A 25,197-nucleotide genomic window follows, 5' to 3' on the forward strand; every position below is an offset into this window, starting at 1 on the left:
TCAGCTTAGCTTTAAGGTCTCTCAGTGGTGCATTCATTGCTGTCGTAATCGAGTCCATTCACCTTGCTGCTGGTCATCCTCTTCTCTTCCCTTCAACTTTCCCCAGCATTATGGACTTTCAAGGGAGTTGGGTCTTCGCATAATGTGTCCAAAGTAGGATAGTTTTAGCCAGGTCATTTGTGCCTCAAGTGAAAATTCTGGATTGATTTGTTCTATGATCCATTTGTTTGTTTTCCTGGCTGTCCATGGTATCTTCAAAAGTCTTCTCCAGCACCAAAGTTCAAAAGCGTCAATACTTTTTCTATCTTGCTGCTTCAAAGCCTAGCTTTCGCAGCCAGTGTGGTGTAGTGGTTAGAGTGCTGGACCAGGACCGGGGAGACCCGAGTTCAAATCCCTATTCAGCCATGAAACTAGCTGGGTTGACTCTGGGCCAGTCCCTTCTTTCTCAGCTTAACCTACTTCACAGGGTTGTTGTGAAAGAGAAACTCAAGTATGTAGAACACCGCTCTGGGCTCCTTGGAGGAAGAGGGGGATATAAATGTAAAATAATAATAATAAGTTAATAATAATAGAGTGTCACGGGGAAAACGATTGACTGGATTGATTAGCCTGCAGTAAATACAAGTTCAAATCTCCATTCAGCCATGAAACTGACTAGATGACTCTGCTGCACTTATATCTCAGCCTAACCTACCTTGCAGGATTGTTGTGAGGATAAACATAACCTTGAACATAACTCTGGGCTTTTTGGGCGAAGAGCAAGATATAAATATTAAAAATAAATAAATTTTGTGCCAAATGGATATCAGGTAGTGATTTACATTCCTGAGTGATGATACATTTAATGTATGGTTTAGAGTGAGATTTATTTATTTATTTGCTTCTCCGCAGAGAAGAAAAAGTAGATATAAATAAAACAGGGTTTCTGAGTACCATCCCCAGCAATGCTAAAGCAACAAATCCATTCTAGCTTTTGCATCGTATTCCATGCCACCGTTCCAAACCAAAATCGAACATCAAAGGAGGAGGCGGTGCTTCCTCCGAGGCGCCTCCCGGGTGACTGTGTACGCATGCTCGGTGGACTTCAGCAGTCTGCGGGAAATGACGGTCTTAAGAGCGCGGGGTCTCGTTTAGGGTGAGTGGAGGCAGTGGGGGGTGATATCCTTCGGTTCCGGGGATCTCATCGAGCATGGAGTCAGTACTGCAGAAATACGTCAGTCCTGGGAGAATGTTATTTTCCTTGTGCTTTGCTTGATCCCTGCAGCTGTAGAGAGACTTCTCTGCAATAATTCCAGGCTGATCTCCGCTGCGCACGTCTTCTTGAAAGTAAGGCCCATTGAGATCAGTGGGACTGGCAGGAAAGTGGGCTAGGATCGGGACCTAAGCGTCTTTTTCGCAATTAAGGCTACTAAGCAAGACTCACTTACTTAGGGGTAACGTCCGCTGAAGAGAGTAGAACTGAGATCCGAGTAAGAGATTATTTTATTTTACGAAGACTGCTTAGGATCATGCTGCGTAGGGGTAAGCCTAGGTGCTTACCAGTTACCAGAACAGGGGGGGATGCTGTCCAACCACACTTCTAGACCCTTAGTCCTGATCCAGAACCCGCTCCCATGGTTGCTTTTTGACTACACCAAAAGGCACTTCTTTACTTCCTGTTTCATTATGGTGGGCTTCAATATAACCTGTAGTTTGGCCCTTGTTTTCTTTCTGGGTGTGAGTGAGAGAGAGAGGATGATGATGATTGATGCCCTTTACCCAACTCCCTTCCTCTAAGGCAGGACTGCTCAACTTTGGCCCTCCTGCAGATATTGGCCTACAATTCCCATAATCCCTGGCTATTGGCTATTGTGGCTGGGGATTATGGGAGTTGTAGTCCAAAAACACCTGGGGGGTGCCTAAGTTAAGCAGATCTGCTCTAAGGTCTGTGCATGTTTGTGTGCACACAGGTTTTTTGATGACCACTCAGTCAATTTTAGATCCCGCTCAGGTTGAATCAGGAAAGCCTCACTCTGAATGCACGTGTGCACACACTGCCTTGATACTGCCATCCAGAAAAAGACTCATTCTGCACACAAATGAAAAAATTAGAGGCTACACTGCTTCCTTTCAGAGAATCAATAAACTGTTAATGGATTTCCCCCGCCCTTTACAGCAAGGAAAAAGTTGATGGTCATGGCTGTATCTACCTTGATTCGGAGCTTTGGGTCACTGCTGCTGACTTCAGGTCCTTGCCTCTCACAGGTAGGAGACATTTTGGGCCAGTTGGACAATACCTTATTTGCCCACGCAGTTAGAAAGGGGGTGTCCTGAGAGTGCACTCATCGTGACATCCTCTGTGGACATTCTGACACCCTCACAGCACATCCCTTTATCATGTGTGGAGGGGGGTCTGTTATCTGAATGGTGCCTCTCCACGTGCTCCAAATACTTTATACTCCACCAAGGCTCCTCTTTGCTTTCCCCAGGGTGCCCCTCACCATCCTACTCCATTGCCACATTTCTCTCCTGTGCTGCGTGGTGTTTCTCGGGCCCACTACCTTGCCTCACCTCCACTGTGTCCCACCACCCACTCACCCACCCACCCACCACGACAGCAACTTGCTATGCTGGCCATGCTCCTTCCTTCTGCATCTTCTGGGCCAACTGGGAAGGAATATGCAGCTGTCTTCTCACCCTCTCCAGCCTGCAATGTGCTTGCTTCAAACTGGCTGGATGCTTGGAGAAACAGGAAGCATCTCACTGGTGGAAGTAAGTGCTTTGTGCTGGAGAGCAAGGGAACTGCTACACATTTCTTCGGGGGCAACTAGGAAGATGCAGGGGGAAGGGGCGTGGCCAATGCACAAGTGTGCCGGCCTCTGCAATCGGAGAGGAGAAGCATGATGGTGGTGGGAGAAACATGGTGTAGGAAAGCCAGCAGTGTGCGGAGAGAAAAGTGATGGGGGCTGTCCCTAGACCGCTGTGCAGCTTGCTATGCCCCTAACCAGTTGTCAAGGTCTGGGAGCACTTTACTTCTGAAACACATCAGAAAGCAAAGTGTTATAAGATTATAGCTCAGATCTACATCATTCACACCCTGGACTTACCTAGAAGAATTAGGGTAGAACTGTATGCTGTTTGCTTTCTTTCTTTTCTAGATACCTGCATCTTCCAAGCCCATCTGTATTGCTGGGCAACTCCATGCATACTGTGGAATCAGCACTTCTGCTGCTTGTTCTACTAACGATCCCTTTTGGAAATGCAGGGTCAAGTACACAATCGATCCCATTGCCATGAAAAAGACAGGAGGCCGAGATCATACAGGTATGTTCCATGCAGTGGCCCCTAAAGGCCTGCCTAGGTTCAGAAAATTAGATAACTTCCTATATAAGGAGAGTTGAGGATAATTTTTTAAGTCTCATATTCATCAAATGATTTTAATTGTAATAGCAATAGCAATAGCACTTACATTTATATACCGCTTTATAGCCGGAGCTCTCTAAGCGGTTTACAATGATTTTAGCATATTGCCCCCAACATTCTGGGTACTCATTTTACCGACCTCGGAAGGATGGAAGGCTGAGTCAACCTTGAGCCCCTGGTCAGGATCGAACTTGCAACCTTCTGGTTACAGGGCGGCAGTTTTACCACTGCGCCACCAGGGGCTCATAAACTGCCCACAGATGGAAATATGTTATATAAATAGATAAATAAAATATTGCCCTTCTCCTAGGACAAGAAAATGATAAACTGCTTTGTAATATTTTAAAGGTATTCTTATTAGCAAGCATACAAGTTTGTACACATGCTTCTGTCAAGTTACTTTCAGAGCTAATTGTTGGCATCCAGGTGAAGGAAATATTGTTCCCTGGAGTTTCGAAGGCATGGACCTCTGGAAATATATTAATGTGGCCTTCTCTCAGGTCCAACTTCTGTCAGATCAGGGGCTGGTAAGATCTAAGAGACAAGGCATGGCTCAGTGAGATGGGGCAGAGATGAAGCATTGTCAAAGACTGTCTGCAATCAGGATAATAAAGAAAAATCTTTGGAAATGTTGAAACTGTGGGGCAGGAAACTGTGGGGAGGTTGTATGAACGAGAGTGGGCAAATGGAAATTTTAAGAAATATGTGCAGTACTTAATTATTGTGCCCACATTTTATTTCTTACGTCAAGAACACTTGTATAAGTGGCCTAAAGCATTTAGCTCAGGGTCAGGCAACTAGTTTACGCTAGCAAAAACAGCTGTAGCCGTTTTGCATATTTTGTGTGTAACTGACCCAGTTTGCACATCTGCTGATGTGAAGTGGTCTTATATTGAGTCGCACTATGGGTCCATTTTGCCCAGTACTGTTAGCGCTGACTGGGAGCAGCTTTTTAAGGCTGCAGGCAGAAGTTCTTCCTGGCCCTGCTGTTTTTTAACTGGAGATGCCACAGATTGAACCTGGCACCTCCTGAATGTAAAGCATATGCTCTGCTGCTGAGCCGCAACTCCTCTCAGTGAAAATCGGATGCGTGAACATGGTGGATGCCAAACGCAAGTTAGTAAGCACATCACTCTGATGATAATACTAACAGAACTTTGTATTTATACAATGCAAAGGTGGCCAAGCTGAGGATCTCCAGATGTTGTCAGACTCCAACTCCCATCATCCCCAGCTGCAATAATTTTTGCTGGGGATGATGGGAGTTGTATTCCAACAACTGGGGAGCCTTTGGTGGGCTACCCCGATACAGTGCATTTCAAGGGTTCAAAGCATGCCATATAAATTCATTCTTACAACAGTTCTATAAGTCATGCCAGTGCTATTATCTTCATATCACAGATGGTAGGCTGAAATGGAGACAATTGTGACTTTCTCAAGGCCACTGAGTGGACGCCTGGCTGAGCTGAGACTGCACAGCTTGTATCTTGCGCGCACAGCTGCACCAGCTCTGTCTTGCTCAATAACATTTTTATTTTAGGATTCATACTCTCAAATAAGGAACAAATCAACCATTCAAAATGTTTATGCAACATTTGAAATTATGGGTGTTGGATAACATCAGTTGTTTGTAGGTAAATGAAAGCAGCCATTTTAAATCTTTTGTTTGTTTCTGATTCATAAGTATTCCACACCCCCAATTTATATCGGTAGCAAAGAAGACTAGAAAACTGATTTAAAAACAAAACAGGAACTGTTTGCTCTTATTTCTGTCTGAGTTCAGGTCACGCATAACATCTCTCCAGTGACTGTTGTCAGTGGTGTGTGTGTGTGTGGGGGGGGTGGATTTTGTTTAGACTGTGAGCCCTTTTTTTGATAGGGAATCATTTCCTCATACCTTCTGTTATGTAAACTGTTGAGAACTTTTTTGTATTGAAAAGCAGTATGTACATACATGAAATATTTTTTTAATAACAATGTTAGGTTTATTTTTAGCCACCCTAATATGGGGCAGCTTCTGTAGGACAGTCACCAACAGGCAGACTGGGAGATATTTGTCTTTGTAACCGTTCATTTAGTTCAAATTAATACATGTTGACTAATAAGTGCTGTGCCCAACACTAGGCCGTATCCGTGTGCATGGAATTGGAGGGGGGTTTAAGAAGTTCTACCGCATGATTGATTTCCGAAGGCTGCATCCTCAAGATGGAGCGGAGCCTGTCACCTTTGAGGAGAAGGTGATTGAGATCCTAGATGACCCGTGCAGGTGAGTGGCAGCCCAATTTTTAGGACAACCTGGAGAGTATGTAGAGAGATCTGTGGCTCAGAAGATTCATAGAATGTGGCATGTTTTTCTCTTGGGTAGCTGGATGTGGGGCTGACAGCTGATTATCCAGGCTCTCTTGTTGTCTATGGCAGGTCAGGTAACATAGCTCTGGTAGCTGGAGGGAAGCGGAAACGCTGGATCATTGCAACGGAAAACATGGAGGTTGGCAACATCATCAAAACATCTGGACAGATAGGCAGGATGGCAGGTAAACACACTTTCGCTACTGAGAAGGAGTGGTCACAGCTAATAGGTTGGGTTCAGGTTGGGTTCAATTTTACACCTCCGCTGAGGTTTCACAGATGGCCACAAGTTAAATATGGCATATTCTGTGTGGTGGATCTAAGCTGAAGAATTAGGGAAATTTTCTCTTTGTTTGTATTTATTTTTACATTCTGAAACCACTCTTTGTCCTTTGTGTACAATATCTAAAGGTATCACAAAACATATTAAACATTCAGTTAATTTTCAATCAATTGGCTGACATGTTGTGCTGCCTTACATGTCATGGCTAACATGCCATGCAGCCTTTCAAGGACAGAGCAAGAGCTCCCAAGGAGTCAGTAAACTAACTGCACACGAGGCTTGCATCGCAGTGTAGGGAGGGGAAATTTATTTTTGCTTCTCTCCCCTCCCCTCAAAAGCCCTTTTTGTAACCAGGGATGTGTCCATACGGGCTGCATGACCTTTACACAGAAAGGGCTTTTGTGGAGAGGGAAGAGAAATTAAAATTTCTTCTTCCCCCTACTTGCATACAGTTAGTTTCCTGACTCTTTGAGAGGATGGAGCTCTTGCTGCATCCTCCACAGCAGCCTTTCATACCCTTAAATCCAAATTAACAGGCCAGTTTTGAGAGAGAGAGAGAGAAGTGCTTATAAAAAAACTGAGAGCAGTATGGATCTCTTCAGGAAGTTCCACAGTTGGGGCAACCATGGAGAAGGCCCTGTTCTGTGCTCATGACAATTATGCCTCTGTATGTGTCAGCATGTAGAGCAGAACCCTCCCTGAAGATCTTTTAAAAGTTTGTAGATTAATTTGAGAACAGGCAGTCCTTAAAGTATCCTGGGGCTCAGACTCTTTGGGAGGCTCAGCAAACAGGTTACTGGCATATTATTGAACTATTATTATTAATAATATTTACTCAACAGAGGTTCCTAAAGCAGTTTATACAGCAAAAGAATGAAAACTAATTATCAGAGAGGCCCCAGTCCCCTTCTTCCAAGGTATGGGGAGGGCATCCATGACATGACAGGTATTGTTACGTTCTGCATGCTTTGAGACAGGGCCAATAGGATTTTAGCACGCTGTTCCCCTTCTCGGTAACTCCCTCTCCGGCCCAGTTCTGTCCTGTCTCGCTTCGCAGACAGAGCTTTCTTCGTCCACTCAGCCTTCGTTCGCCAGAGCTCCTTTCTAAATCTACTGTGTGCGAAGGGGGGAAGGGAGTCGCCATTTGCTCCTGGTTTGTCTTGCGTCCCCGTTGTCTTCACAGCTGCGTTTTTTCCTTGTCCTCCTGACCCTCACACCCTTTGTGAGTTCCAGTGTTTTCCCCCATCCTCCAACCGACATGGAACTGGCCCATACGGGTGATATGCTCAGAGGCTCCCTTTTGGAGGGACCTCTTTCTGATCTGCCGCAAATTCCCGTTCCGCCGGGAAGTGGTTCTGTAGCCTTGCAGGGCGCACAGGAAGGGGCTCCTTTTCTCACATAATTTTGAGCACTGGATCTGGATGACAATTCAACCCCCTCCCTCTCATCAGAGGTGAAAATCAGGTTCTTTATTTGCCCCAGGGGACTAACTGATGGGAATACGTGTAACTAGAAAAGCACACACACCCCTACTCTCAGAATACTGGCTTACTGGAATGAATTAAAGTGGTTTATTTATTTATTTATTATTGACTAATAATAGTAATAATAATAAACCACTTTAATTCATTCCAGTAAAACCACTGAGCCAGTAGTATTATTATTGTTGTTGTTTACACAGTCAGACAGGTGTTAGACTGGTTTGTTTTATCCTGATTATTATTATAATATTATTATTAATTCAATTTCTATACCGCCCTTCCAAAAATGGCTCAGGGTGGTTTACACAGAGAAATAACAAACAAATAAGAAGGAACCCTGTCCCCAGAGGGCTCACATTCTAAAAAGAAACATAAGATAGACACCAGCAACAATCACTGAAGGTACTGTGGTGGGGGTGGATAGGGCCAGTTACTCTCCTCCGCTAAATAAAGAGACTCACTACGGTAAAAGGTGCTTCTTTGTCCATTTAGCATTTGGACAAATCCCCAGGGCATTTAGGCATTAAATGTTTTACAGAGAAAGTAAGGAGAAACTAAACAAAGGAACTTAGATGCATGCATGGAAAAGAAACATAGAAAGAAGCATTTTCAATGCAACACGATAAGCTTCAGACAACTATGCAGTTCAGTCAGATTCTTTTTCCTCCTCCTGTTTAGATCTCTTGGAAGCTCTACTTGTTCCCAGCAGGAGACAGTATTAAAAAAAATTCACAGTCAGAATACAAATAAAATTTGGTATCTACCAATTTTCAAACTGAGGAGTCTCTAGAAGTCTCAGAAATTAGAGGCGCTCTATTAACCTTACAGCAAAAATAGAAGTTTGGCTAAAAAAGGGAAAATAAGGGAAAGGTGGAGAGAGTGCCTCTCAAAGAAGCTTCTCTTCATCTTGAAAAACTATTAGTCTGAAAAAACAAACAAAAGGCCCTAAAACAAACACAAGGCTCTTTCAACATACCAGGTCTCCAGCCTTTATACCTCAGCCAAATTACGTCAGCTTTTCAAGCCCTCCATTGGTTGAATTCTCCCTTTAAAAACTCAGCAAAATTCATATTGATTAATAAAATAAGTTCCTTATTAAGCAATGACTAATACAACTCTGGGCATGTTTAGATACTGTCCTTTTCTTCTCCTCAAATTTTCCATTGTGGGTACACATGCAAGTTCAGATTGATATGAAAAATGTATCAAGAAGGTTGATTATCTGGACCCGGTGATCCTCTCATGGCAGCGATGAGATAGTCAAGGCCCTTCCACTGGCTTTAGTTGGAACCTCCATATACCAGTGTTAACCCATCCAGAATGCAGCATTGTTCTCACTCCATCAAACTACTGACTTGGCTTAGAAGCAAATAATGGCTCAGAATGGTTAGTTCTTGACTCTGGCTACATGATGGAGTCTTACAGGTCAAGTCTTCTTCCAGGCATATCTAAGACAACTTTTAGATGGCCAGTCAAGTTGCATCTATTCACCCAGGCTTTTAATTAGATTTACAGTTTTAATAGTTTAACACTTTTAATAGGTCTTAAGTTTTAAATTGTTAATGTTTTAATTGTATTTTTATTGTAAACCACCAAGAGATGTGCGTTTTTGGCAGTATAGAAACTTAAGAGAAATTTAATAAGAGAAATTATCCCCTGATCCTCAAGAGGCTTCAGATCAGATAGGTGCCTTCATTAGGGAGGGATTGAACCTCTCTTGTTTACCAATTGACCCTGCCTTAAGCCAGCCCAAGTTGAAGCCGTGGGGTCTGATCAGGATGTTCTGCTTCGAGTTCCTACCTGCTAGCAGTCTGAGTGTGTTAATCTTGTGGTGGGGCGTTTGTCTTTCAGTCTTGGCTAATGAGGGAGATGCATATCCAGTTGGAGCCCTGCCAGTTGGGACCCTCATCAACAACTTGGAGAGCCATCCTGGGAAAGGAGCACAGTATATCCGAGCAGCAGGTAGAGACTGGAATCGGCATGGCGGGGTGACGCAAACTTGGGTTGGATGGTTAGAATTGGGACAGCTAGGTCTTGGTGTTGTTTTTTTTAGGGGATGAAGCCATAGCTTAGTGGTAGAGCATCTGCTTTGCATGAAGAAGGTCCCAAGTTCAATCCCTGGCATCTCCAAGTAGGGCTGGGAAAGACTCTTGCCTGAAACCTTGGACAAGCCACTACCAGTCAGTGTAGGCAGTACTGAGCTAGATGGACCAGTGGTCTGACTCGGTATAAGGCAGTTCCCTATGTTCCCTTTTGCATCTTTACAGCTGTAGTATAGGAGAATCACAAGCATATGGCTGCTTATTCTCTTACCATCTTTGAGCAAAACCCTTTCTACTGGTCATTGGTGTGGGAGACAGTAAAACTGTGACATTTAGGGTTTAAGTTAATAGAGCCTGAATAGGGACTGTCCAGTCATATGTCACAGAAGAGATTATTCTACTGGTGCTGTTCATGAGGTATTGCTGGGCTCTTTGGCTCTGCTCAAGGAGGAGGGAAGCGATCCTTGAAGGTGGCAGGAACGTCACTGACACAGGAGCAGAACAAACCTATCGTACAGGTGGGGCAGTGATAGGCTGGGAAGGAACTTGGCACCTTCCTCTGTCCACATGCTTCCTGGATTCAGATGCCTACTGGAGCACTTAGGGAAGAAGCCATGGGCAAATGGCTTCCATGCTGCTCCCAGGATGAGTTGGGCTGTAGAGTCATGAGAACATAAGAAAAGCCTTGCTTGGATGAGACCCAAAGTCCAGCATCCTGTTTCCCTCAGTGGCCACAAGATGCCCCTGGAAAGTTCCGAGTCAAATTATATTGGAATGCAGACAAAACTCTCTTTGCATACTGTTACAGGAACCTGTGGCGTGTTACTAAGGAAGGTGAATGGCACAGTAATTATACAGTTGCCCTCCAAGAGGCAAATGCAGGTACTAACTTCCAAAGTCTTTTTAGTGCAGTTATTTATGTATTTATTAAATTTATATACCGCCTAGTATAAAAATCTCTAGGCGGTGTACAGAATTAACATAACACATTTAAAATTCATAAAAGTCATAAATAAACATTAAAATTTAAAAATCAAATCTCGGTTGAAGGCCTGGGAAAACAGGTACATCTTCAGAGTCCTCCTAAAAGCAAACAGAGAAGGAGATGCTCTTATTTCAGCAGGGAGCATGTTCCAAAGCCCTGGGGCAGCCACAGAAAAGGCCTGGTCCCGAGTTGCCACCAAACGAGTTTGCGGCAACCGCAATCGGACCTCTCCAGATTATCTTAATAGGCGACAGGGTTCACGACAGAGAAGGCGCTCTCTTAAATACCCTGGGCCTAAGCAGTTGAGGGCCTAATATGTAATAACTAGCACTTTGTATTAAGTTCGGAAACCTATCAGCACGTACAAGAGCAGCCTAGCATAGAATGCATTACAGTAGTCAAGCCTAGAGGTTACCAGCATATGTATCACTGTTTTAGAGTCAATGGTCTCCAAGAGTTATGCACCCTCAGCAGAGCTCCTCTCTTGGCAGATGGGAGCTGCTAACTGACCTGGGGTGTGCCTGCATGTAGGGATGTGCATGGAACTGGGCGGGGGTGGTTCAAAGGCGGGTCAGCCTTTAAGGGTGGGGGAGGGCATGCCGGATGCTTCCAGCCGAAGAGGGGATGGGGCGGCAGGGAGGTACACTGCCGCCTCGAAGGACTTTACAAAAACCTAGCACCAGCAGGGGAAAAGCGGAGAGAGGGGGAAGTACACCACTGCCTTCAAACCTCCCAGTGTTCGAACCTGTTCCAAGGCCCATAAAACGGCCTCCGGACATCTGCCACTGCACATCTGCAGTGGCAGATGTTTCAAATTAAAGATATGATGATGTGGGAGGCTTGTGGCAGTAACATTGTTCCTTCACCTCTGTTGTTTGGATGCTTAGGAGCTATACCTAGCTGTATATCTTGCCTCACTCCCTCTCACAGGTGCTGGAGACTTGCATGGCTACAGTGGGACGAGTTTCCAATGTTGACCATAACAAGGAGATCATTGGGAAAGCTGGCCGGAACCGGTGGCTAGGAAAGCGCCCAAGGAGTGGTCTGTGGCAACGCAAAGGGGGCTGGGCGGGACGGAAGATCAGACCCCTCCCACCCATGAAGAGCTATGTAAACCTGCCAACAGCAGATACGCGGTGTTGATGGTTGGCCCTTGTAGGATGAGCTGTCTGGGATTCTGTCAATAAAATCTACCCCTTCTACCAATTCAGCTGGTCTGCTAGGGTGCATTTTTTGTACAAGGGCTGGATCCTACAGGAGAGAGCAGCACATTTTTGGAAAATAATTGACATACAGTACTTGTAGCTGGATTCTATGCAGCATTAGCTATAGCTAAGTCCACTTAAATCACTGGGCTTAAGTGCTCCTAATTCTACATGGAATCAGGCCACTAATACATGTTTACTTTGTCAGATCTCAAGCTACAGTTTACAAAGCAGGGATAGGTAGCCTTGGCTCTCCAGCTTTTGCTGAACTACAACTCCCATCATCCCCAGCCACAATAAATTGTATGGCTTGGGATGATGGGAGTTGTAGTTCAACAACAGCTGGAGAGCCAAGGTTGCCTTCTCCTGATTCAGTTGGATTACTTGGCTCTTATCTATTCATGTGGCCTTAAGAAGGTAATAGTTCTGATTGTTGAACACAGCTGGATGGTGTCTATTTCAGCTGGAAAGAGGAAGTTTTCATAGATAAAGCAAGAAAATGATTTCCCACCCCTTTTATTTTGCCTGTCTCAGAAAACCAGGATCTGTTATGTTAAGGCTTTTTGTACTTCTCTGATAAAGCAGATTAAAAGCTGACCTGATTTTACAAAGAAAATACTCTCAATAATTACATAATTAATTCACAGTATACACACTTTAAGTAAAAAGGGGCTACTCTCCCTGACTGGGGATGGGGATATAGCTCAGCTGTAGACCATCTGCTTTGTATGCAGAAGGTCCCAGGTTCAGCCTAGGGATGTGCACAGAATCAGTGGGGGCCAGTGCGAAGATAGGAGTGGGACAACTTTAAGGGGAGGAGGGTCTGCTTCCCCCTGCCCCACTTCTCCCCTGCCAGTGCTCGCTTGAAAACCAGTCAGCAGGGTACAACGTGCAAAGGTTTACGAGCGACCTCCGCCTACTTCAGGTCCAAAGAGTGGATGGAGCGGTAGGGAGGTATGATGCTGCTCCGCCAGACCATTTTTCAAGTGAGTGTTGGTGAGGGGGAAGTGGAGGGAGGGGTATGCACCCTCGCCCACCCCCACCTTCAGATGCCTCGAACCGCCAGTGTTCAAACCTGTTCAGAGGCCCGTAACAGGGCAAAGGTTCATGCACATCCCTAGTGCTGGGAAAGACCCCTGTCAAAAACCTTGGTGAGCTACTACTGCCATTTAGTGTAGACAGTACTGAGCTAGCTGGACCAGTGGCCTGACTCGGTATAAGGCAGCTTCCTAAGTTCCTGTTGGTGGGTGGGCCAATCTAGCATTGAGGCAGTAGACATCCTCATTTCCTGGCATAGCTATTAATAATAATAATAATTCAATTTCTATACTGTCCTTCCAAAAATGGCTCAGGGCAGTTTACAAAGAAAAACAACAAACAAATAAGATGGCTCCCTGTCCCCAAAGGGCTCACATTCTAAAAAGAAACATAAGATACACACCAGCAACAGTCACTGGAGGTCCTGTGCTGGGGGTGGATAGGGCCAGTTACTCTCCCGCTGCTAAATAAAGAGAATCGCCACATTTAAAAGATGTCTCTTTGCCCAGTTTGCCTATTCTTATTCCATCTTCTCTTTTAAGTTCATTCTCTTTGTTATATTCAGCTTTAATGCATCTAGGGTTATGGGGTAGTGCTCCCAGATAAAGAGCTTGGCACTTTAGATATGCTTGAGAAAAATAAGTATTGGGGGCATACATACAACACATTCTTGCAAAGATGGAAGTTGAAACATGCGCAGCAGTGATGGCATCTGCAGAATTAATTAACCTTACCAAACAGGGGTTCTTCTAATGATCTAATATGTTAAATGGAAGATCCAGCATAAGCGTGCAGAGTGTTAGAGTGGCGTTCCCAGTGTCCAGCACATGCATGATGCCGCTTGGAGAGAGTCTCTGTCATTCCTGTTTTCCACAATTACTCCCTACTACGAACATTTCTGCACTGCTTTTCAACAAAAGTTCTCGAAGCACTTTATGGAGACAAATCCTGAAATAAATAAGATGGTTCCCTGTCCAAAAAAGACTGACAATATAAAATGGAACAAGGCAGGCACCAGCAACATTCCACCGGAGAGATGCTGTGCTGCGAACAGCAGTAGTACTGCTGACTTGTCTCACAGGACGTGGGTGAGAGTACTGAGTAGACCTGCTGTCCTTTGGGTGGGGCGCTTCCCCAGGCGCCGCACGCGCGCTCTCCCACCCCACCCGCGGCTAAGCAGCAGCATCGCGTCTGCTGCTTGGAGGAGGAGCGCGGCCAGCGGGCCCCTTGCAGGCTCACTCGCTCCTCTTCCTGCTCCACCTGCAGCTGTGCCTGTGCTTTCTCCCTTGACCCCGCCCCCCAGCCCTGCCTCCTGAGCGGCTGCCGTTAGGAAGTGGGGGGCTAGTCCAGGTGGGGGGCCAGTCCAGGACTCGAAAGAACTCTGGGCACCAGGAGGCTGCCTGTATAGAAGCGGCGGCGACTCAGGAGGGCAGGCGCACACTCCCCAGTACTACCTTCCCGTTCACCCCCTGCTGTGGCCAAGAGATGGGGCAGTGGGTGGGCAGTGGAGGGGGCAATGGGGCAGTGGAGGGGGGCAAGCAGGCAAGGGAATGTGGCGGTGGGGATACCCATGCAGGCTTAGCCTGGGGTGCCCCACACCCTGGGCAGGAAACTCCACCTCACGCCCATCTGCAGCTGCACGCGCACTCTCCCCCACAACCCCCCCCTCCGAAACCCTGCACACGCCGCGCCCCACGAGAGACAGCCCTGCTTATGGTATCCAGCCTACTTCATTAGATGCATGAAGCGCTACCCTCCGCAGACGGGCACAGAGCAATTCTAAACGGGGACCAGGCTGCCACGAAATGCAAGGCGTGCAATCTGCACACCAACGCTACATGCAAAGCTTAAAAGGTATATAGATACCTACAAAGAGCAGGGGAGAGCGGCGCTGCCAGACAAGCCCATCTGCCGCTTCCTACCTCCCTCTTTCGAAGGGGCTACTCGCTACTGCTGCTGCAAAAACCACAAGTTTGCCTTGCGAAAGGACCCGTATTACGTCACTGGGAAAGAGAGACATGCGCAGGAAACGCGGAAGAAGCAAGCTAGCGGCTCAGCTGGGTCAATAGTAGGAGACGCTGGCAACCGGGCTTTCCGACGGCTTTTGCGAGGCGTTCGGGCTCCGAGGAAGGTAGGCGTCTCGCCCGGCCGAATCATTCCCCTTAAGTTTGCAGCGGGACTAACGAAGCACATTCCATTCCCGTTTGCAGCAGCAGGACTGAGGCGCGCCCTTTTCTTTAGTTCCCCGCCCGCCACGCCCTTTTATTAGGCCCCGCCCACCACGACTGGCTTCTAATGGGCTTGCGCCTGTCCTCGCAGTGGGCGGGGTGGCATCCATGGGGCGGGGGGATGCGGGGCGGCGGCATTGGCATTGAAGGCACTCCATCCACCTGCTCTGTACTCTGAAGATCTTTCCAGTGTTTTCAGGACAACCCGTTCAAGTTAGCTAAGCACAAAGCTAGCAGGGGTGGTGACAGTCTGGGTAATAATAATAATAATTGTTATTATTACATTTTATATCCCGCTCTTCCTCCAAGGAGCCCAGAGCGGTGCACTACATACTTAAGTTTCTCTTTCACAACAACCCTGTGAAGTAGGTTAGCCTGAGAGAGAAGTGACTGGCCCAGACTCACCCAGCTAGTGTCATGGCTGAATGGGGATTTGAACTCGGGTCTCCCCAGTCCTAGTCCAGCACTCTAGCCACTACACCATGCTGTGGGACCCAGGGTCGCCGCCCTAGTCTGCCCCCTCCTCCTGCCCCCCTTCACCTGTCTGCTCTCCCTCCCTCCTGGCCACAACAGACGGAGGGCAGGAGGATGGGTGCCATGGAGCATGCACCTTCCATCCTTGCTGCCACCACTTTGCAGCAGCAGCAGCAGCAGCAGAGAGGAAGGTGGGTGGGTGGGTGATGGGGAGCATCCACCTGCTTGCCTGCCCTTCGCTTTTGTGGCAATTGGAGGTGGCCATGGCAAGGAGGGTGGGCAAGGGGGCAAGTGTTCCCCATCACCCAACCTCACATCTGCCTCCATCTTTGCCACAAAGTGGAGGGTATTGGCAGCAGTGAGGAGGGCAGGTGCACGCTCCTTGTCACCTGCCTGGCACACACCCTTCCGCCTGCTGTGGCCAGGAGTGTGCCCAAGTGGGCAATGGGGTAAGGGGGTGGGCGCTCAGACCAGCTTTGCCTGGGGCACCTTGACAGAGGAGACTAGGGGTGTGCACAAATGGTTCATGCTGAACCGGTTCACCTTGAACCGGGGCTGCTTTGGGGGTTTGAGCATGGACAAAACTGGGGCCGGTTCTGTCCGTGATTGAATCAAACCAGGCCAGGTTCGGGCAAAGCAGTTTGGCACAGTAAGGGACAGCAGAGCGGGGGCGGCGAGATAGGGGGAAAGGTGCTTACCCAGGTGGCATGGCTGCCAGCACCTCTGCTTGCCTTCCCTTGCCCTGTCATGGCCCCTCCTCTCTCCTTTACCAAGCTGCTTGCTCAGTGGCGGCTTGGTTCTGGCCTCCGCGTGTGCACACAGAGGGCATGCACGGAGGCCATGCAAATGGCTTTTGCACATGCGAGGAGGCCAGAACCAAGCTGCTGCCAAGCCAGTGGCTTGGTAAAGGAGGGGAGAACACACTCGGGGTCACACTGGGAGGGCGAGCGCCCTGCCTGGGTAAGCATCTTTTTTCCTTTCTCACCGCCCCCACCTGGGCTCCCCTTACCCTTTGAAGGCTCCCCCCAGTAAGGCTTACTCCCAAGTAAGCATTTTCAGGATTGCGGCCTGAACACACCTTCAGTTTGTTTGGGGTTGGCATGCATTCCAGGTGCCCCACTGACTGAGCAGGGACAGGTCCTATTTTCTGGCCACTATCCTTGGTTAAAATTGTGAGTCCCGTGATGGGGGAAGATATCCACAAGAAGCTAATAATTGTTTTCATTAATATTAACTCTAATGTAACAATTAATGCAGTGAAAGCTGACCTAACTCCCGCCCGCATACAAGTCATGGTTGGTTCTGGCCCACTGGAGTATTTGAGTTGTGCACCCCCAATCTAACTCGATACACTGATTGGCCTCAGCTCTCCAGGTTTAGGATGGGCATTTCCCAGCCTTGCCTGGACATTTTTCTCACAGGGCTTTTAGCTCACATCTCCTCCGGAATGGAGAGTGTGCATTCACATATAGCAATAGCAATAGCACTTACATTTATATACCGCTCTATAGCTGGAAGCTCTCTAAGCGGTTTACAATGATTTAGCATATTGCCCCCCAACATTCTGGGTACTCATTTTACCGACCTCGGAAGGATGGAAGGCTGAGTCAACCTTGAGCCCCTGGTCAGGATCGAACTTGCAACCTTCTGGTTACAGGGCGGCAGTTTTACCACTGCGCCACCAGGGGCTCATATCAGCCAGATTTACCCCAAAGTCCCTGTGAACTACTTCACACACGATTTGGGTTTCTCATTGCACATTAAGAGTGTAGCCCTATTTATATCCAGGGTAAAAAGAGTCCACTTTTTGCATTGGTTTTTTTGGGCAACTTCGGACTTGCAGTAAAGCCTGCTGTGTGAAAAACGTCCTGGAGAAGCCAGGGATTGAATCTGGTCTTGCAGTTGAGAAAGAGATGCAGGAAAGACAGCAGGGGATGTGGAAGAATAAACAGGGAAAGAATATGCAGTTCAAGGTTCATAAGAACATAAGAACAGCCATGCTGGATCAGGCCCAAGTCTCATCTAGTCCAGCATTCGGGTTTCACACAGTGGCCTACCAGATTTCTCTGGAAGCCTTCAGGCAAGAGTTGAGGGCATGCCCTCTCCTGCTGTTACTCCCCTGCATCTGGTACTCAGAGGTATCCTGCCTTTGAGGCTGGAGGTGGCCTATAGCCCTCCGACTAGTAGCCATTGATAGACCTCTCCTCCATGAAGTTATCCAAACCCCTCTTAAAACCATGCAGGTTGTTGGCTGTCACCACATCTCGTGGCAGAGAATTCCACAAGTTGATTATGCGTTGTATGAAAAAGTACTTCCGTTTGCTGGTCCTAAATTTCCTGGCAATCAATTTCATGGGATGACCCCTGGTTCTAGTGTTATGTGAGAGGGAGAAGTTCTATAAAACTGTCTGATCTATAAAACTCTATGTAGTCCAGGAATTGGGTATTTAAAGAGACACACACCCCTACATGAACCTGCCTGTCAAGTGAGAGAATCTTCTGAAGTCCACTGCCTGATACCACTTTTGGACATTAGGCAGGTAGCTATCACAGAGGATTTTTTCTGTGGTAGCATCCTTGCCAACCTCACTCCTATCTGGAGACTCACCTAGTGTAATCTTTACTATTTAGATGCCTGGTGGGGGGTCGGGGGAAATGATTTGCCCCAGGTTTTTATCAGTGACTGATGTGAACCAGCCAATATGGTATTGCTGGCACATCTGTTCTGCTGGTTTTATTTGTATTCTTTACTTTTTTTTAGGATTGTTTATTGCTTTTCAGTGTTGGTTTTGTAAGCTGTTTTGAAGACTTGCTTTTAGTGGAAAGGTAGGATATGCATAATTTTAAATAAAAACTTATGTAGGGATATTTGGGGGTTCAAAGCATGTATATATACATACACAATTTGCCAAATGAGGATATTTCACAAGTTTACTAAAGTAGGCTTTCGTTCATGAAAAAGTTTATACCACAATTCTTTCAAGGTGCCACAAGACTCTTAGTCTGGTGCAACCAACAACAACAAACATCGCTACTGCTTTGGAAGTTACATACATATGCAGTAATCCTTACAACAAATCTGTGAGGTAGGTCAGCATTACGTTTCCCTGTACTTCAGTCGTGTAGAGGCTGGTTTGCTTAAAGCCATCTAGGGAGTTCATAATGGAGATGAGATCTGAATTGTGAAATGGTTTATTTTGTCATTCTTCTAAGGAACTGAGGACAGCATATGTTGTTCACCCTCCTCCAACTTGTCACCCAAACAACCCTGTGAGGTGAACGAGGATGAGAGACAGTAACAGGCCCAAGGTCACCCATCATATTTCATGGCTGAGAGGATATTTGAGTCTGTCCACTTCACTGTTGATTTTTTGGACTCTATTTTGGCGAGCCCTGGAATTCCTCTACCACAGTGTTTCTCAAACTTTTTGGAGTCAAGGACCGCTAAATTCTTTGTGCAGAGTTTCAAGGACCGCTACATTCTTCATGTGCAGTTTCCCGGACCAGCAGTTAGTAAAGGGGTTTCAAGTCTGTCTATCTATCTATCTGTCTATCTATCAGACTTCTATACTGCCCAAAACTTGCATCTCTGGGCAGTTTAGAATGAAAATAATATAAGCATTAAAATAATTAAATTTGGAATCTTTTGCAAACACGGAATATTAGGGGTTCTTAACCTTGGGTCCCTCAGTTAAACTCCCATAACCCCCAGCAACAATGGCATTTGGCCATTATGGCTGGGGATTATGGGAGTAGAAGTCCACCAACATCTGCGTACCCAAGGTTGAGAACCCCTGAATCTAAAAGCCTGGGTGAACAAATTTGTCTCCAGTATGTCTGGAGTGGAGGTGCTTGTGATTACTCAGTGGAGAGGGGATGTTGGGCCATTAGAAAAATTCAAAAGCTACATGGGGCCAATGAAAACAACATACAAGCAAGCCCCACTGATGCAAGAGGGAAACAGCGTTCCCTCTCAAGGCGCCTTGATCACAACAGGCAGCTGGGTTTCAATCAACCAACCTTTGGCTGCAAGCAATGAGCATGCAAGAACCAGCAGCCCTTCAAGTGGCGCCCACTGCCATACTTTTTCCTCCATGCCCCCGCATCGCATACAGTTTGAAGCTGTAAAGATAGGGAATAAGATAGCTGTAGGAAGATCTCAGCAGCACGTGGAGGCAAGGCACAAGAAGGGTCCCATGCCTCCGTGATACTCTTCCTCTTCCGTGCCATGTGCAAAATTGAGTAAGTGAGTGCCTTGATTTCAGTTGGGGGGGGGGTTGACTCCCAGTCAGGGACCGGCACTCAACCCTTCGGGGACCGGCAGCGGTCCAGGGACCGGTGGTTGAGAAACACTGCTCTACCAGAATATCTATAATGGACACTTTTATCTGAATGTCTTTGCCCACAGATAGCTTCCCTTGCATTGTACAGCTGCAAGGGTGTTCTTCACTGAAAAAGAAAATACTTTTCACTTGGTCTTCATAGCACTTTAAATACAAACTTCTTTTATTTTAAAGATTGTGAGCTTTGATAGAGTACACACAGAAATTATATTAATGTTGGGGGCTGAAATGAATAAAACATCATCAAGGGCCATTTTTGAACTTTACAGGGAAACACTATCTTTATTGACGTGCAAATTGGTCATCGGACCTGGGCATAGGGGGAAAAGACTGATCAAACTATCTAGTAGCTGGTTCCCTTTGAAGTTTCCCTGAGGATAGCTGGCACTATCTTTTTATAATCTCAATGGCCCTTCTGCTGAAGATAATGGCCATGCTCCTGTAGAGGACAGTGAATGTCCCAAGTAAATAATAAATATTAATTTCTCATAAAATGAAACACCTTCATTTCTTCCATCAGGTTTTATAAAGAGAAAGAAATCTGTGATCTTTTAAAAGATATTTTCATGTGTGTTCTAGTGGTGAGCCCCAACTGGCTTGCTGGCACTCTGCAGGAACAGAGCATGTGCCCTACAAAGTTATTCAGAAATACCTAATGAGACGAGTTCCTTAGCAGAAAGATTGATATCTTAGCCATGAACTACTCTATATCAGCTCAATGAAAGAAGGGAACAAGGCTGACAGTTTAGGAGCCAGGTGGCACCTTCAGGGTCTAGTTCTGGGCTGCTATGGGCTGATCTCTAGTTTTATAGTCTGGTTGCATCGACTCTTAGCCCCAGCAACTTTATTGACCACTAGGGGCATTAGGGGTGGAGACAGCCAATAAGGGCATTCCTTCTCTGACCATGCTTTTTATACTCTACTCTACGTCCCCTTTGTTAGACTGATAGTCTCAGGTTTCATTCTCGCACATGGAAAGACAAACTTCCTTCTTCTCCCTCCTCATTTCCTGTACGTAGCTAGCCAAGAGGCATGATCGGTCTTAATCTATCCCTGATGGATTTCTCAAATAAACTACTTTATTTGGAACTTTAACTTGATGTCTCTAGACAATATTAATTCGCAGTTAGGGATGTGCATGGAACTGGTGTTTCTGCTGGTTTGAGGGCGGCAGGGGTCTCCCTTTAAGAGCGGCGGAGGGGTACACTTACCCCTTCCGCCGCTTTCCCACCACCGGCGTCAGGTTTTAAAAAAAGCCCATTGGGGCAGCAGCATACCTCCCTGCTGCCCCGTTGCCCTTGTCTTCCGGATATGACCGGAGCGTTCTGGTGATATCCGGACGACGAGGGCAACGGGGCGGCAGGGGAGTATGCTGCTGCCCCGATGAGCTTTTTAAAAAACTGAAGCTGGCGGGGGGAAAGCGGCAGGAGGGGTAAGTGCACTCTCCCCCCGCTCTTAAAGCGGCGCCCCCGCCACCTTCGAACCGCCCCGCCGCGGTTCCGTGCACATCCCTATTAGCAGTGCTCCTTTACCTGTGCTCTTCAGCTGTAGCTGGGGCAGATAAAGAAATCTCTTCCCTCCCCCCCCCAATGAGTTCTCTCTCACTTACTAGGGAGTGAGTCTATTGAGTTCAACAGGGCTTACTTCTGAGTAAACAGGCTTAGGATTGCACTGTTAGTTTTTTAGGCTATGCTAGGTACTAGGGTTGCCATATTCTGGCTTTCCAAATCCAGATCCCCGCTTTGCATAATAAGTAAATTGGCTTGAAAATATTTTCTGTGCAGAATAGTGACTTCACGTTTTGCTCCATAACTCCGCTTCTACAAGGGCTAGAGCTTAGCTTTAAAAAAAAAAGAAAAAGAAAAAAAGAAAGCTGAAATCCGGGCGAATCTGGGTGAGATACTTAAAATCTGGGTGAAACCTGGAATTCTGGGGTGCATGGCAACCCTACTAGGTACAAAAAAAATCAACTTGTCCCATAGATTATTGGGATAAAGAAGTAATGGCTTTTGTCCCTTAGAAAACCTTTAAGTCAGCTCTTATTTGGATCTGTCTCTAGTGCATATTCTTGTGCCAAAGTGATAACATATATTAAGGGTTGAGAGCAGCTGCCACAGAGTAGGAATCATTTAAGACAGAACACCTATTGAAACTTAAATTCCAGTACTGCGTTAGTTTTATCTTGGATTCAGCACGGAATAAATGGGTTGTGGGGGGTTTCAGTGGACATGCATTATGTCTTATTTGTCATTATACATGCCTCTTGTCCATTTTCACCCATAGATGGTATATTTTGAGTGTGTGTGTGTGTGGCGGGGCGGGTTTCCCTAGAACTCAGATACTGATCTTCCCTATTCTGAAGAAAGGGCTGCATTATTTATTTTCATGCTGTCTTTACTTAGCATACATTATTCTCTTTCCCCACTTTATCTTCATAGTGGGGTGATACACATGAGCATGGTTGAAACAGATGAAGCGGGGGCGGGGACTTGCTGAGAGTATGCCTCCTGTCAGTGTGTCCTTCAATTGTGTGTGGGCAGCTGATCATTTGGATGGGCCCTAAACCCATGCTCCAGAAGGGTTTCTAGGCATGCGCCTGCCCCTCTGCATGTGTTTGGGCCGTGTTAATGCGAACCGTCCCAACAGCACTGTGAGGTACTTATCACTTACATTTTAACCTTACATCATATTGGTCACTTACTACACCTCTTCCATCCCATAGCTCTGACTCGATCTGGACAGGCTCGAACATTGGGCCAAAACCACCAAGATGAAATTCAGCAGAAACAAATGTAAGGTCCTGTATTTGGGTAAGGAAAATCAAATGCACAAATATAAGATGAAAGGAACTGGCTGTGTAGCAGCACATGTGGGAAAAAAGGACTAAGGTGTCTTAGTGAACACAAACTGAACATGAGCTAGCACTATGATGCAGCCTCTGAAAAAGCGAATGAACTATTAGGGTGCATTCAAAGAGGCAGAGTGTCCAGAAAGTAATAACCGTCCCAAAGTAATAACCGCCCTATTCAGATGTTTAAAAACTGGGGCGCATCCTTGTGTATGCTGTCCTGAGTGTACCCAGAAGTCTGACCCCAACGTGTCACTTACTGCATTGCCCTAGTTATTGCCCATAACTAGGACATTCTTCTAAAGAGGAGAACACCCTGAATGTGGTTGTGGCTGTTTCCACAAGAGGCGAGGCAGTAAGTGACATGTCAGGCGGGACTTCGAGCATGCTTGGGATAATGCAGTCGACTGCACAATCATCAGGGTTTTTTTAGTGAAATCCGTTTTTAACAATCGGTTACAGCGCAATCCGTTATTAAAGTCTAAATAAGGCTACCGTTTCTGCACTGTTATTCTGTTCTGCACTAGACAGACCTCCTTGTAATATTGTGTCCAATTCTGGGCACTGCAGTTTTAGAAGGATATTCATAAACTGGAACAACTGGTAACAATGATGTTGAAGGGTCTGGAAACCAAGTCCTAAGAGGAACTGTTGAAGGAAGAAGTATGTTTAGCCTGGAGAAGAGAAAACCAAGGGGAGATATGGCAGCTATCTTCAAGTATCCAAAGGCCTGTTGCATAGAAGGAGGAACAGACTTGTTTTGTCTTACTCCTCAGGGCAGGATAGAACCAATGGGTTGAAATTACAAGGAAGCAGATTTAGACTAGACATCGGAAGGAATTTTGTAGCTGTCAGCCACTCCGAGCAGTAGTGTAGGGTGGAGTATAAACATTTTAAATAAATAAATCTGCCCTCAGGTTCCCACAGTTTTCTGGGCATTGGTGGCATCAGGGACCTGACCTGTTACTTTCTGTACCAGCAGATGTGCCCCCTGACATGGTGATTGAGGAGCAAAATGGGAATGTGCTAGTGCATCTTGGACCCAAACTTCAAGCCTACCCTGAAGAGTTAATCCGGCAGCGCTGTGGTCACAGTGGGCATACTGAATACCTGATTCGCTGGAACGTCTTCAGCTTGGAGGATGGTACAGGAAGCAGCACTGGTGCTTCTTCCACGGAGAGCAAAATGGAGAACATCCTAATGTGGATGTCTGCGGAAGACATTTATGCCAACTGCCCAAAACTGTTAGGCAAGAGGACGCCCAAGGAGCAGCAGGTGGAGGAACAGGCGTCCAGCACAATCCTTCCTGAGGTCACCTTGGATGAATCCTCTCTTTTGGAGATGAAGGTTGATGTCAGGAACCTGGTGCAGCGAGCTGCTTGGCAGATGGCCAACACCACAGTCCCTCAATCCTCCATCTTGAACACCATCCACCTGCTCAGTGCCTATGCCGGTATTGGCTCATTGATGGGTGCCTTCAAGGAGACGGGTGCCCTGGATCTGCTGATGAAGATGCTATGCAACGAGGAGAGGCAAATCCGTCGTAGTGCTAGCAAGATGCTGAGGGCTCTGGCCTCCCATGATGCAGGTGAGACTTATTGGGGGGGGTTCCTTTTAGGGGGGATGCCTACAGATATTATGTAGTTCCTATCTAAGGCTTGTTTAGCATCTCCAGGTTCCTTAATGTGTTCCCTTGAAAGTTGCATAGATATTACAATAAGTTTGAATCCTTATCTGGTCCCCTTGGCCAAACAAACACAGCCCTTCCCTTCTCCTGACTTAATTTTGTACACAAGATTGGAAATTTTACAGGCAGATGTGCTGAACCTTTCAAAGAAATGATAGAAGCCGCCTAGGTGAGTGAAATGTTTGTCTACTACAAGAAGTACATCTACGTTTGATAAATATACTTCAAGGTTCCAAAATAAATAATATCCTAGAGAAAAGAAAGGTCTGGTAGTTAATTTGAATTGACATTCCCTAGGGCCTGTCACCAAACAAGATTAAGTTTTTAAAAAATGACTGCTGTTTTGCTCAAAGTAATCAGTTATTTCTATCTTTATAATAAGATATATTCTTATACAGAAAAATCAGTCATCTTAATGCTATCTGTATGACATCCATCTGATTGATTGATTGATTGTTGAATAGTCTCCTGGAATGTGTGCTCCATGATTAATTTTAATATAAAAATGTGTCAGTTCCTAACATCTGTTTCCATTGATATTATTGCAATATAGCATACAGTATTATTATCCTATTCATAGCGGGGCAAATTTTTTGGTGGGTCCTAGAGTGCTTGAAGAAGAAGGTGGGCATTCCACATTCTCCCTGGGAGCCTTTTCACTGACACATCCGAACGGCTGAGAGGTTTAGGACTAGGATTGCTGCTCTTTCCACTTTTTCTTCTGCCATTGTATTTGTACACAAAACTGTCACGATCCTGTCATGTATGTGAGGACCAGTGTTCCCTGTCACAGGGATTTCCAGATGTTCTTGACTACAGCTGCAATGGCCTT

The 25,197-nt window shown here is 46.3% G+C and overlaps 2 protein-coding genes and 1 long non-coding RNA gene across 20 annotated transcripts in view; 2 read left to right on the forward strand and 1 right to left on the reverse strand.

The window, feature by feature from the left end:
* The first annotated feature begins 1,051 nt into the window (after positions 1-1,051).
* MRPL2 (mitochondrial ribosomal protein L2) lies at positions 1,052-11,752 on the forward strand. Of its 3 annotated transcripts, XM_053313280.1 has the most exons (9): positions 1,052-1,135; positions 1,265-1,326; positions 2,156-2,244; positions 3,138-3,303; positions 5,527-5,668; positions 5,821-5,936; positions 9,367-9,477; positions 10,366-10,439; positions 11,473-11,752. In XM_053313280.1, exons 3-9 carry the CDS (start codon positions 2,170-2,172, stop codon positions 11,683-11,685), a joined length of 897 nt encoding a protein of 298 aa, XP_053169255.1. In that variant the 5' UTR covers positions 1,052-1,135; positions 1,265-1,326; positions 2,156-2,169; the 3' UTR covers positions 11,686-11,752. The 3 variants fall into 3 exon arrangements, with proteins under 3 accessions (XP_053169255.1, XP_053169256.1, XP_053169254.1); XM_053313281.1 differs by lacking the exon at positions 1,265-1,326 and having other exon boundaries at positions 1,064-1,135; XM_053313279.1 differs by having other exon boundaries at positions 1,075-1,326.
* Positions 9,473-14,797, reverse strand: LOC128352720 (uncharacterized). Of its 2 annotated transcripts, none has more exons than XR_008320619.1 (3): positions 14,656-14,797; positions 13,520-13,733; positions 9,473-10,640 (listed from the first exon to the last, which is right to left on the reverse strand). It is a non-coding gene; the product is annotated as an uncharacterized LOC128352720 (long non-coding RNA). The 2 variants fall into 2 exon arrangements; XR_008320625.1 differs by having other exon boundaries at positions 14,652-14,790.
* LOC128352485 (cullin-9-like) overlaps positions 14,797-25,197 on the forward strand; it is a 56,857-nt gene continuing 46,456 nt past the window's right edge. For 2 of the 15 annotated variants that reach the window (XM_053313111.1, XM_053313213.1), the window contains exons 1-4: positions 14,806-14,916; positions 18,249-18,313; positions 22,553-22,640; positions 23,658-24,266. In XM_053313111.1, coding sequence (XP_053169086.1) covers positions 22,601-22,640; positions 23,658-24,266 — 649 coding nt within the window. In that variant the 5' untranslated portion in view covers positions 14,806-14,916; positions 18,249-18,313; positions 22,553-22,600. Of the gene's footprint in view, positions 14,917-18,248; positions 18,314-18,471; positions 18,574-18,700; positions 18,997-22,552; positions 22,641-23,657; positions 24,267-25,197 lie in introns of those variants that run through there. The other 13 variants (XM_053313136.1, XM_053313177.1, XM_053313145.1 and 10 more) reach the window with 13 other exon arrangements.

This window comes from Hemicordylus capensis, chromosome 1 (assembly GCF_027244095.1).
Source record: "Hemicordylus capensis ecotype Gifberg chromosome 1, rHemCap1.1.pri, whole genome shotgun sequence".
Classification (NCBI taxonomy): domain Eukaryota; kingdom Metazoa; phylum Chordata; class Lepidosauria; order Squamata; family Cordylidae; genus Hemicordylus; species Hemicordylus capensis.